General features: G+C 31.7%; 1 protein-coding gene across 1 annotated transcript in view; it reads left to right on the top strand.

The window, feature by feature from the left end:
* The window catches only part of LOC111718187 (uncharacterized), an 18,412-nt gene extending 15,817 nt beyond the window's left edge, over positions 1–2,595 (top strand). Inside the window, exons 5-9 of the mRNA XM_023493714.1 lie at positions 630–682; positions 830–968; positions 1,233–1,295; positions 2,292–2,426; positions 2,587–2,595. Coding sequence (XP_023349482.1) covers positions 630–682; positions 830–968; positions 1,233–1,295; positions 2,292–2,426; positions 2,587–2,595 — 399 coding nt within the window. The remainder of the gene's footprint in view (positions 1–629; positions 683–829; positions 969–1,232; positions 1,296–2,291; positions 2,427–2,586) is intronic.
* Positions 2,596–14,538: the final 11,943 nt, after the last annotated feature.

The raw sequence follows: 14,538 nt of genomic DNA, 5'->3' as shown, positions 1-14,538 counted from the left end.
TACAGGGTGGTTTATTAAACATACTTCTAGATCATCTAAAGGGTGGTTTATTAAACATACTTCTAGATCATATACAGGGTGGTTTATTAAACATACTTCTAGATCATCTACAGGGTGGTTTATTAAATATACTTCTAGATCATATACAGGGTGGTTTATTAAACATACTTCTAGATCAATTACAACTACAGGGGGTTTAATTAAACATTTTTCTAAATCAAAATTTTTAAAAAATTTCTGTGAACGTCTTTTTCTTCTAAACTCTTTGGTATTTGCATTTGATGATATATTCTTGTGAGTTACATTGATTAGTAAGATTTTGAAAATATTTTGACATTTCTGTTCATATTATAGAATAGAGATAAATATTAATAATGCCTCTGCGCTGTTGGTTTGGACCAATCTGCAGCAATTTCAAGCCAAATATTGTGGCTTTAATCTTAATTTATATTGATGGTTGACATTTGTATTTGCTCAAACTTGGAACAATGTTTAAATGTTTTGAATTAAATCCTAAACTGTAGAAATAGAATGGAAAATTTATTTTCAATTTGCAATGAAACGAAACAAAATAAAGTTTTTACGGAAACTTTGCAAAACAAATTTATTTATTAATTGATTGGCTTCAGGCTGGATTCATGAACAGGCTGAAAAATGGTGACTGCAAGGACAAGGACGAAAGGTAAAAATATCTTCCCGCCATTTTAAACGCAAACAGTACGCCAAAAAAAGAAAGTAGACATAAAACAGATTTACGAGTTTATCTTCAAGTTTTTAAATTGAAAGGTAAATAATAAATAAAAAATAAAAAAGTTTTATAATTTTCAAGTGGAAGTGAAAACGGGAAGTGCAGTCCTCCCTTGCAACTGCCTTTACTTCCTCCAGGCCTGCATCAAATGCAGCAACTTCTTCAAAACCCATTCGGCCTGAATCCGGCCCAAATACAGCAGTTCATTCATCAATCACAGGTAGGGGTGGGTTTCCACAGAAAAACTCTAATTTTTCCTTAACTTTTGTATCTTAGAAAATAACGAAGCTTCGTTTAAAAAAAGGAATAAATTGCTAAAACTAAGTATTACGATCTTATTTTTACTTTTTAAGAAGATCGGTTAAAAAACAATCGTTTCGTTTTTCAAACAAAGAAATTAAAACTCACAGGTCTTCATGAGAAGCACGCTTGATTGGTTTAAATAAAAAATGTTTTAATCAAATCTCAAAACTTTTTATTTTAGCTGCCAGAATCAGGGAGAAAGCAGCTGGAGCAGCTAGTACCGCAGCTTCAAGAACAGCTACAGGTAATAAAGTATTATTATTACTGCTCTATAGAAAAGGTCATTCATCGTAAATATTCAAAATTAAAATTGAAATTTAGTCGCCGCGCCGCTGTGCAACTAATTCTAGAATATTAATTTGATTTTAAGAATTCAAATATTAGAATTCAAAATTAAGAATATTTTTCTTAACTTTAGGAAAAATAGGATTAAAACCTTGGATTTTGGGAGTTAAAATTTACGTTAAAACTAGCATGGGAACCAAGCTCATGCCTTGAAATAAAGGTTTCTTCGCAAGAGTCAACCTAGTTAACTAAGAACTTTTAAGCCTACAAACAGAGATTACTACTTTATAAATATAGATACACTCTTCCATTTTTTGTTTTATGCCTCAAGATTTTTTTCAAGTTTTTTTGGGGGTCACATTATCTCATAGTAGAAATTTAAAACATTATTCTCTTTGATAAGAATTGAGATGTGATTGATTACATGCAAGAATTTCATCTAACGTAAAATTAATTGAGTCTTTGCCACAAATCCTTATCCCTATATCTTTTCAACCCAATGTCATACGCTATGAATTCTGTTGGTGCAAATAATCTAAGTTTGAAATATCAAAGGTTTACACCATCAGGTTGAAAGGATATAGTGATTCGAAAATTTGAATTTGTGGCAAAGATTTGGATCCTCGGATGTTTTATAAACATTCCTATGGTTAAACCGAGTTCCTCCATCACTATAGTTTCAGAAGAAGAATTTATTAATAGCTCCGATTGAAGGATTCATAATTCTGATTGGATAATGAGATAGATAGAAAGATAGATGTTACCGCTATGCTATTTCTATTGGTTCAGAATAGAAAACAAACACATGACTGAACCCTGATTGGATCAGGCGCTAATGGACTTGGCATACAGAAGTGCCATCAAAATTTTAAACAAGGGGTTCATGAGTTATGATCGGACATACAAACAAAGAAACAGCAATTACAACTTTTTAATAAAGATATTTATTTTCTAGGTTAATTTTGTTCAGCAGACCCATCTTCTCCAGGCTGGGGATAGATGTAAACAATCTCCTGCTTTACAACAGCTACAACTACAACAACAGCAACTTATATCACAACTACAGATTGTTCAACAACGACTGATTATGGTAGGTTACACTTGAGAGAGTTAGACATATAAAGGAAGACGATAATAAAGAATAATTTCCTGTATTTGATGTTGGTTTATTATTTATTAATGTCTTTATTTTCAATCTATATTCAAGAAAAATTTTGAATTTATGGAGTACGAATTTGTGCTTGCTTTAGGTTCTATAATTTAGATTTCACGCCCAAGCAATATTTTTATAGTTGCAATAATAGAGCATACTAGTGATTTATTTTACAAAACGTATGAAAACATTGTTAATGATCAGAATAGATTATACAATTATTGTAAGTAATTTAATATATTTTAACGGATAAGAAAAGGAAGAAAAATAGATAGATAGATTAATAGACAGATGTATATATAGATATATAGATGCCCCCAGGTTTGCAATCTGTATCTGGCTAAATATAAATACATTCTAAAAGTTTCCTAGAATTTAAATTCAAGGAATTCTGTAAATATAACATCAAGACCAACAGACCTGCGGGTGGTCTCATGTGTCTGTCTGTCTGTTTATTTTTACGTCTGTTTGACCTGATAGCTGTCTATCTATTTTTACATCTGTTTGTATACTTGTCTATTTATCTACTTGTTTACTTGTCTACTTGTTAACTTGTCTACCTGTCTACTTGTCAACTTGTCTACTTGTCTACTTGTCTACTTGCATACTTGTCTACTTGTCAACTTGTCTACCTGTCTACCTGTCTACTTGTCTACTTGTCTACTTGTCTACTTGTCTACTTGTCTACTTGTATACTTGTCTACTTGTCTACTTGTCTACTTGTCTACTTGTCTACTTGTCTACTTTTCTACTTGTTTACTTGTCTACTTGCCTACGTGTCCACTTGTCTATTTGTCTACTTGTCTACTTGTCTACTTGTCTACTTGTCTACTTGTCTACTTGTCTACTTGTCTACTTGTCTTCTTGTCTACTTGTCTACTTGTCTAGTTGTCTGCTTGTCTACTTGTCTACTTGTCTACAGGAAAGTTTTGCTTTGATTTTCTTCCATGAAAAACTGTTAATATTTTTGAGTTAAACATTTCTTTCTGTCTTCCATTTTTATTCAATCCTTGACGGAAACTTTAGCCCCAAGTTAGATGAAGATAATGACTTAAAGACTCAATACCCACCGAACTCCACCATTGAATGACACCTATTATCATAAAAACATCATTTTCCAGCTCCCTCTACCTTCGTATTTATACGGACGACCCCACACACAGACTTTATTTAATTATATACCACCCATTCAACAAACTTTTTTTACTAGCCTCGGAAACTTAAACTATTAGTTTTAAAGCTCCAGTTTTAACAAAAAAAACGTTTTTTTTCTTCTCTTTTTTTGTATTTGTTCTCATACTGAGATTAAATACAGGCAATTCAGAAAACAAAAACAAAAAAATGTAAAACAATGTTGATATAACTTAAATCTTTGAATTTTCTTTCTTTTACAATTTCTCATTTAATTATTTATTCATTTTATTTTACTAATTTTATCTATCGGTCTACATTTTAATCTTTATCTATCTTTGTATATGTAAGTACTTATCTATCTAACTAGCTTGTCACCTATCTATCTATCTATCTATATGTCTAACTATCTATGTATTTATCTATCCTTCTATCTATCCATCCGCGGCTGATGTAAAAGCCAGATTTCGACCAATTTACAACCATTAGAGGGCTCATTTTTGGCACCAAATTTACTCTAATTGTTATTCAGAGGACAAATTTGACTCAAAAGAGACCCTAACAAAAAAGTGTCTCCAAGAAAAAAAAAGAAACACGATTAAAAACATTAAAGGATATTTTAAAAAAGAAAGAAAAAAATTTAAGATAATTTTTTTGAAGGAACTGCTTTTTGAAAATTTCTACGCCCCAGGACGAGTGTTTTTCTAAATAACAATATTTGGAGGAAACCTGCATGTGTACACTGTACTTTAATATTGAAACTTTCTTAGCTCAAGAATTTTGAAAATGAACTCTTGATCGTAAAAAGTCGATTAATCAGTCTAACATTTCAAGGGACACTTGAGTTGAGAGACACCCCCAGTCAAATAGATAGATAGATAGATAGATAGATAGATAGATAGATAGATAGATAGATAGATAGATAGATAGATATATAGATAGATAGATAGACAGATAGATAGATAGATAGATTCCATATAAAACTGGGTTTACTTATATTCCATGGTTGGTAGTATAGAGTAAATATATTTCATAAAATTTACCATTCTTCAACCTCAACAAGAAGAAGAGCATTATCTTAAGCCAAGACATAAGCGGTTTCCTCGTTTCAACCAAAATGCAGAGTAGGTTTCTTACACCCACTCCACTGCGGCTAGGACCATAAGTGAGACCGGATATTTTGTCCTTTTGGTTCACTATTTACCTCGAATTTTATCTACAGGCTTAATAAACCGCTGGCGTCGAGAATATTTGGACTTTTCATTGGATTATTTTAGCGAAAATAATCCTTTTCTTTGGTCAACAAGATTTCAGCAAGTTTTAAACCTTATTACATAAGGTCAGGCGCTGATTTTGTGCGAAAGTCTGTCAATAAAAAAAATTTCCTTTTGCCACATTTTTGAGCTTAGAAACCTTAAACAAGTTTATAGTGGTCTCCTCTTCAAAAAAGTTCCATTATAACTACGCATACTGTATATATGTATATATTACAGCTAGATATATAGATTACAGATTGATATATAGATTACAGCTAGATGTATAGATTACAGATTGATATATATATAACAGCTTCATATACAGCTAGAAATATGTTATATAGATTACAGCTATTGCATATATATAGATCATAAGAAAAGATGGAAAAGTGAGAAAATGGATACAATACTAAGAAGAATAAAGAAAAAAAGCTTCTGAGCTGAAAACTATAGAATGGTGGATATCAAGATTAATTCTTAAACTCTTGGTTTTACTAAACCCAAAGATTATTTTAAAACTTATTCGAAATCCAAAAAAGAAGTTAAAATTTAACCAATCAGCGTGTCATGTAAAGATTGTACTCTTTAACTTTTGAAAAACTTGTTTTGATTTCTGGTGTTAATGGTGTCATATTAATTGAACTAAAGATCGATTGAACGAACGTAAATTTTAGATTAATGTTTATTAAGACTAACGTTTAATAATTTTATGTTAACATGATTAAATTTATATTTGTTTAAATGCTCTAAAAACCGGCTTGTGAACAGCTGACTTTAATCCAATCGGATATTAGTTCAATCGATATAGCATTGTATCTGTAATTGTTATCAAACGTAACTTTTATACAGTAGGGATATACAAAAAGAGGATTAAGAAGAAAATCAAAAGTGACTTGTACATTGGATAATCAGATCAAGCGATGGTGATTACGGATGTCTCATTCTAAAGTTTTCAGCTCAGGGCTTTTTAAACGTTTAGCTTTCATTTTATTCAAATACTTAGATTTGAACCATCCATATATCCAACCATCCAACCATCCAACCATCCAACCATCCAACCATCCAACCATCCAACCATCCAACCATCCAACCATCCAACCATCCAACCATCCAACCATCCAACCATCCAACCATCCAACCATCCAACCATCCAACCATCCAACCATCCAACCATCCAACCATCCAACCATCCAACCATCCAACCATCCAACCATCCAACCATCCAACCATCCAACCATCCAACCATCCAACCATCCAACCATCCAACCATCCAACCATCCAACCATCCAACCATCCAACCATCCAACCATCCAACCATCCAACCATCCAACCATCCAACCATCCAACCATCCAACCATCCAACCATCCAACCATCCAACCATCCAACCATCCAACCATCCAACCATCCAACCATCCAACCATCCAACCATCCAACCATCCAACCATCCAACCATCCAACCATCCAACCATCCAACCATCNTGGGACACCCTGTAAATAAATTTATGTATACAGGGTGATCCATATCATAATGGGTTTACCCAGACTTTCACAACAAATAAAAACGAAGTTTCCCGAATGTTTGATAAAATTGTGAATTTATTTTTAAAAAGATTATACACCCTCATCTTCTATTTCAACTTCTGTTCATGATGAGCATCTTCTATTTTTCAATATAAACCAAGAACAAAAAAGCTCGCGGATTGAATAATGTTTTTTCCTGGATTTTCAGCATTTTACAAAAATACAAAATTTTTAGAGAAAAGTTGGGCCGTTCTGTACATCGATTAACCGTCCCTAGGGTCACGTGACGTTTATCGGTTACAAATAAACAAGCAGACAGACGAGCAAAGTATATATCAGGAAACCAGCTTGGGAACCCAGCTTTGACTGGCGCTTTCCAATTAAAAGTCAAACCAATCAACTTACAATTTTTAAACCAGTCTATAAGAACCTTCCACTGTGAATTCCCAATCAAATTTGAGGCTAATCGGTCCTTAGTTTATGAGTGGACATTTAAAATAACACCCAAACAAACACAGATTTCTGCTTTCGTTTTTTTTTCTCGATTTTTAAGATTCCTAACGCATGGAGTTGATAGTTTTTATGTTGTTGTTAACATTGTTTGACATATTTCCTGTTTGTAAGTTTGTATGTTTGTATGTTAGTGAATTAGCATACTATGTATGGGTTTATACAAGCTGGTAATTTGCAAGATCAGGCGAGATCAACAACTGAAATTTACAGGGTTTCATTTTCATCCGCCATTTAAAAAAGCGAAACATCTTTAAGTAGAATCTTTTTAAATTTTGATAATCAATAATCATTCATTAAAAGGCTCTCTGTACCCCATCAAATTCCTTACTAAAATGAAATCCTTGAATAAAAGTTGCGCGTTTTCGAGTAAACTCCGCGGAATTCTCTCCCTCGTAAATTCCGGCAAAAAGCCTGTTTACAAATTTATAACATTCAAATTCAAATATGGCGACTAACGCGGAAACTATAGTAGGGGGCCATCTTTCTGTAATTTAAGTAATATAAAGCATGTGGCATCTCTTTATTTGTAAAATAAGAGGGGTTTAGACAAAATTACAAATAACAAACAACAAAAATATATTTTGTTTACTGATTTTGTTATGTCTTAAGTTTAGATTTTAAATAGTCGAATAAAGATAAAAAATTGCGCTTTGTACACAGACCCATTTTAAAGCTTCTGGCAAAACTATTTTAAAACAGCATCAACTATCCTTCTAACCACCCATCCATCTCACCATCTAACCACCCAACCAACAAACTATCCAACCATGCGACCATCCAACCATCCAACCATCTAACCACCCAACCAACAAACTATCCCTGTCTCTAATAAGATTAGTATTCTATTCTGAATCTACGAATTAAATGACAAATGACAATTTTCCTTCACGTCAAAATACGAATTAATCAAACTAACCTCCAGGGACAATTCTACAAAGTTTTATAAACTAAACTGGGTCTGCTTTAATGAATTATACTTGCTTAAGGTCAGGGAAGAAGATACTTTATTTTTTTTTAAATTACCTTTTTTTGTTTTGTTAATGTTTAATTTGGGTCNGTTATTGATTTCACTATTATGTAAAATCACGGGATTACATGGGGTTTACGTGTTGGACCAAATTTGTAATAGTTTCTATTTTAACAATCTTAAAAGCACCATTTCGTCTTTTTTACTCATTATTTTGTTATTACTAAATAACTTTTCTTAATTGACAATTTCTTAGTAAAAGATGGGCGCAAGGTTGCAAATTTTTGTATTTTCATCAAATTTTTATTTTCTTAATTTTATTTTGCTGATTTGCTTTGTAAGAATTGGGCGCACGGTTGCATTTATGTTTATTTTGATCTGATTAAAGGGAAGATGAATGAAATATTATGTTATTCAAATATTCAAAATACGTGCTAAACAGATTTATCAAATATTTTTTGAATATTATTTTGAAAAATATGTTTTGTATTTTATAACAATTGAGGATTACAAAACACAATTTTTGACTTTGCTACTCTGAATAAAATATTAAAAATGTTAAAATATAATTTTGAATTTAATTTGTCACGTGGATTTAAGTTTCATTTGGGGTATCATCATCATATACAAATGTCATTTTAAGGCTGGGTGGACTTCAATGAGTTCAAATGATTTGAAAATTTAACTAATAATTCACCATACAGCTGTTTCTGATAGAAAATTCAATATGGAAAAATCATAAAATCTAAATATTAATTTGGTTTTTGATATCTGATTTTAAATGTTTAATTACAAAAAAAGTAGTTAAGATTGTAAAGAGACATACTTTTTGTTGAAAAACATCAGTTAAACCATGTTTATTGACTCATCGAGAGATCTGAAACAATTTGTATTAATAAACATGAAAACTGAGATGCTGTTCTGATTATTGCTTTGTAGTTAAATATATATATAAAATTAACATCAAAAAGAACTTTTTTAAATCATGTAAGAACAGAAATGGCAGAACATTAGATTCAGTTTCTATAATGAAATTGTATAACCTTTTAGTATGATAAAATAATTATCATTTAAATGTTTAAAAAAGTTAAATTTACCCATTTTCTATTTGTCGATTATACGTAAACACAAGCAGAACAAATGAAAATTTTTTAAGGTCAAAAAACTATAATGTAAAAATTTGTTTTAATAATAGTGTACTGCAGTTTCTGGGAGAAATGTAAATACACGCCTGCAACTGAGACTGTGCTTTTGAAAACTAAATTTGTACGAAAATCTATGGGAATTCCCGGTATTTATGTTCCTTGAAAAACTGAAACTAAAATGTGTGCTCCACTTTAAGAACAATTTATAAACTATCCAGGAGAGTCTATGATGCTTTGGCTTTTAACTTTATGACCTTATGAAGTTAGTTCGGGTTATCGAGCTGTTTAAGCTCTATTCTATTTCTGAGCGCTAATATATGCGACTAACCCAGAGTAGAGGTCGTAAATATAGTAGCACAGATTTTGACAGAAATGAATTAATTAATTTATTCAACAGTTTGTGCAGAAAACTTAATATTAAGAAATGATTAATAGTTTCACACTCTATATAGATAGATAGATACATATCTAAGTATATCTATCTATCTATCTATCTATCTATCCTTCTATCTATCTATCTTTCTATCTATCTATCTATCTATCTATCTATCTATCTATCTATCTATCTATCAATTTATCTATCTATCTATCTATCTATCTAATATATCTATCTATGTATCTATGTATCTATCTATCGATCTATCTATCTATCTATTTATCTATCTATCTATCTATCTATCTATCTATCTATCTATCTATCTATCTATCTATCTATCTATCTATCTATATATCTATCTATTTATCTATCTATCTATCTATCTATCTATCTATCTATCTATCTATCTATCTATCTATCTATCTATCTATCTATCTATCTATCTATCTATCTATCTATCTATCTATCTATCTATCTATCTATCTATCTATCTATCTATCTATCTATCTATCTATCTATCTATCTATCTATCTATCTATCTATCTATCGATCTATCTATCGGTCTATATATCTATCTATCTATCTGTCTATTTATCTATCTATCAATCTATCTATTTATCTATCTATCTATCTGTTAGATCTCTCCTGGATTGATTAATGAATTTCTGAATGAACAATCTTTAAAATATTTCAAGAAAATTGTTTAAAAATTCTATTCGACTTATCTTCAAATTTCATCTTCAAAATTCCATAAATGATTTTTATTCACACCAAGTCATTGATGTGGAAAAATGGAAAATACAAACCAATAAACGAGCAAAAATATCGTATTAGACGATTAAAAGTCAATTAACTAATAAGATACATCTTAATATAAAGAAATTGAATGTATTTTACATGAATATGCGTCCTAAATGCTCTACGTCAGGTGCGTCATGCATATTTAAAAACTGGAAATAATGATAAATATAGCATTTATATATGAGACACGTAGAGTCACTGTTATTTAGTAAAATATAGTTACATAATAAACAAGCTGAAGTGCCCGGCGTTGCCCGAGAAATTTTAAAAACACGAAAAAAAGAAAAAAATTCAAATATTTCAGCCTATGTCATCCCTAGTCCGGGTAGCGGGTTTCCTAAAATATTGTCAGCTAATTTGGTCCAGCCGTATACCCAGCTATGGATAACATATATATATATATAATTTGGTCCAGCCGTATACCCAGCTATGGATAACATATATATATATATAATTTGGTCCAGCCGTATACCCAGCTATGGCTAACATATATATATGAGGTAAAGGTAAAGGTATTTATGAGATAAAATCACTGAACAAGTTTTTTTGCAAGCTATAAGTGCATAAGTTTTAAATGCTCAAAAACCATGATTTGCAAAAATACCTTGCAATATACATGGAGAAAAGGAAGGCCAGCCACAAAAATTTCTTGTGCGAGCCACATTCTCTTAATTTTCTCGTTCGAGCCACCTCGAAATCCTCGTCCTTCCAATCTTATTTTTTTTTTAATTGTCTAATCCTCCCAGATAAAACTAAATTTTAAGAATCGGGCCACATTAGGGCATAAATGAAATATTAAATTTTGTAAATCGAAAAAAAATTGTCAATTGAATAAAAGTTTTTAAGTTTAATGTCTTTAAAAATGTTTTTTACGCGCATTTTCAGATATTCCCGATGTAGAATGCCGCAAACAATTCCGAGTTTAAAGAACTTCGATCCTTTAATTTAGTTAATTACAGTGAAAACCAAAGATTTTTCTGGGTGGTTCCTTGGTATTTATTTTTTATCGTAAAGGTTAACCAATACGGAGACTAAGCTGTGGGGTCTACTGACATGCTTTAGAAGAATAAACTGTAGGGTCAACTGTCATGTTTTAGACGACTAAACTGCGGGGTCAGCTGACATGCTTTAGAAGACTAAACTGTGGGGTCAACTTACATGTTTTAGAAGACTAAACTGTGGGGTCAACTGACATGTTTTAGAAAACTAAACTGTGGGGTCAACTGACATGCTTTAGAAGACTAAACTGTGGGGTCAACTGCCATGCTTTAGAAGACTAAACTGTGGGGTCAACTGACATGTTTTAGAAGACTAAGATGTGGGGTCAAATGACATGTTTAAGAAGAATAAACTGTGGGGTCAACTGACATGCTTTAGAAGACTAAACTGTGGGGTCAACTGACATGCTTTAGAAGACTAAACTGTGGGATCAACTGACATGTTTTATCAATTTCACCTCATTTTCTTTCAAGTTCAAATTCCAAAGGGTTAAACCATTTCCATAAAAAATAGTTGTAATAGTTCTAAAACTTTAGAATAACATATTTTTCAACAAAAATCCATTTTGCAGACCCAGTTTAGAGATGTGATTTTTTTCCCTGTGAAGTTCAGTGCGCAAAGTTAATAATTTGCGGGATATCTCCCAATATAATAGATTTGGACATCATTAATTCTTACCCAATATAAAAGGCATTCTTTAGCTCTTGTTGAGCTTTGGACCAAATGGTTAAGTTCTAAATGGATATTTTGCGGAATTTTGGAGGATTTTTTACTAAAATAAAAATATATTTGATAATAGGTATTCTCTGCAATTTAAAATTACATATCTTCACAACCTGGGATTTCAATATTTATTTATTTTGTCTTTTAAAACTACAATTTTTGCAGGCAGCGTCATACATGAAATGCAAGCAAGCTAAACGAATTATGTTCTTGCAACAAATTCTATATCTTTGCAGCGGTGTCACAGTAAACCTTTGATAATTTTAACTAATATAATTTAATCCATCAGAATTCTTATTTTGAAATATCAAAGGTTGCAACGATCTAGGGATTAAAAATCAGAGTTTGTCGCAAGAACTCAGTTCATTTTTGAAAGACCAATTTCAGAGAAACTCTGGGTGAAGTTTTCATATCAAAAATTAAAATTTAATTTGAAAGTTATCCTTGAAAGTTAATATTCAAAATTGTAAGAAAAAGTTGTCTTAAAAATGTGCTGCCTAGGGGGGTTCCCAGGGTACATTTACATATTTTACATCTAGTTCAGACTCTTAGAAACCCCTAGATTAGAATTTCCTATCGTTAACTTGGCAAATTACAAGTTCTCAGACATTTTTAGATTAATTGGTTGAATTTAAGATGGTCAATAGATCGTGGTTTATTAAAACTTCCCAGGCTTTTCAACCTTAATTTTTAGAGTTGCAACTGCCATGGCCGATTCACAGCGGTACCTTGTAAACCTCTTTCTAAGTAACTTTTTGAAAAATTCGACATCTGACTTTTTAGAGTGAATATTCTGTTAATATCCTTCATTGTCTTGGAATGATATTAATTGTACAAGTCGACACAAAACCTGAAACAAGATAAATAAGGATATCTCATTCATTCTTGATGATTGTTTAAATGGATCAGCTGTGAATCGGACAAACCACTTTACAAATGGAGGGTTCAGTCCCTTTAATAAACTGACTCCATTCCATCCTAAATTTAAAATCAAATCATATATTTTATACATTAAAAATAAATAAACATAAATAAATTAAAATTATGTAAAACTACTGCTCCAGGAGAGCTTTCATAGCTTTGAACTGTTTTCACAAAGCTCTCTTGTGATCCTAAAGATATAAATAATTTTTTAAAGAAGGTTTATAGTTTATAGCAGTTGGAGTTTTAACCTCCTGCTTTTGCCATATCCTAAACTCCTTTACAAACTTATGCCAACTATTTTTAAATTCTTAAAAAGTTTTTATCTCATATATCTGTATATATGTATACATACAATATATCTGTATATCTATATGTATCTAATCCTGTGGAAATACTACAGTACCCTTGAATGTTGGATAAATACAACAATTATATCCCGTAGAGTATATACAATACAACGTGGCACTTGCTGGACCTTTCATGGTATTTTTTCATTTCTCCTTTCATCTTCTCAATTACAGATACAGATACAGATACAGATACAGATACAGATACAGATACAGATACAGATAAAGATACAGATACAGATACAGATATAGATAAAGATACAGATACAAGTACAGATACAGAAACAGATACAGATACAGATACAGATACAGATACAGATACAGATACAGATGCAGATACAGATACAGATACAGATACAGATACAGATACAGATACAGATACAGATACAGATACAGNCAACCCCTTAAACCCCTCCCTTAAATTATCCCCCCCCCTCAATATCTCAGATTTCATGGGAAATCTTAACACTTTGGGGACTGCGATTTTTGTCGCTATTGAGTCTATTGAGTCTTAAAAACTTTTTTCAAAATGTTATAAATTTTAGTATTTTAAGTATGCACCCCTTTTCCCTTAACACCCCCCCCCCTCATAACTCGTTGCCTAGATTTAAAGAAAACATAATTTTGGATCAGTTTCCAATTCTCTTGAGTCCCCCCTAATAAACGTCAAGATTTGACTTTTTAGAATAACTGCCCGGCTCTAATTAATTGGTCTAACGACGAGTTGACAGAACCCTTTCTTGGACTCTTTTCGGGCCCTTTTTGAACCCCCATCCTGATATATCAGTATATATGCGTATTGCGTATGCGTATTAGAAAACTTAAAGATTTCAAATCTTTCCAGAAGAAATAAAATAAAATTATATTGGAACATGAACTCGCCACAAACTCTAATTATCTAGCACATTATTCTTTGCACCCTGACGGTTTAAGGCAAATATTGATATTTCATGGATCTAGGCTTCAATGAAAAGCTACATCAATTTGATTTTTAAGACTTGGTCGACTTTGAAGTGTCACAACACCGTGGCCTTAGATGTTCACAAGTAATTTACTGATACTTTTGTAATGCCTTAGTATAGACATCTTTACCATTCTAAAACTTAAAAAGAAGATACAGATACAGATACCAATACAGATACAGATACAGATATAGGCACAGACACAAACTATCTAGGACAGATGTTTAGAATGAGAGCTACTTACATATACGTCACTCCAGTACAATCAAATCAACTCACAGACAAATAGACAAACAGACAAACAATCTGAGAATAATAACACTTCTATACTATTCAATAACCATCTAATCAGAGGGGGAGGGGCGCCAATCCCCCCCCCCCCC

This window comes from Eurytemora carolleeae, unplaced genomic scaffold, assembly GCF_000591075.1.
Source record: "Eurytemora carolleeae unplaced genomic scaffold, Eaff_2.0 scaffold822, whole genome shotgun sequence".
NCBI classification, from domain to species: domain Eukaryota; kingdom Metazoa; phylum Arthropoda; class Copepoda; order Calanoida; family Temoridae; genus Eurytemora; species Eurytemora carolleeae.
This window is presented reverse-complemented; position numbering and strand designations above follow the sequence as displayed.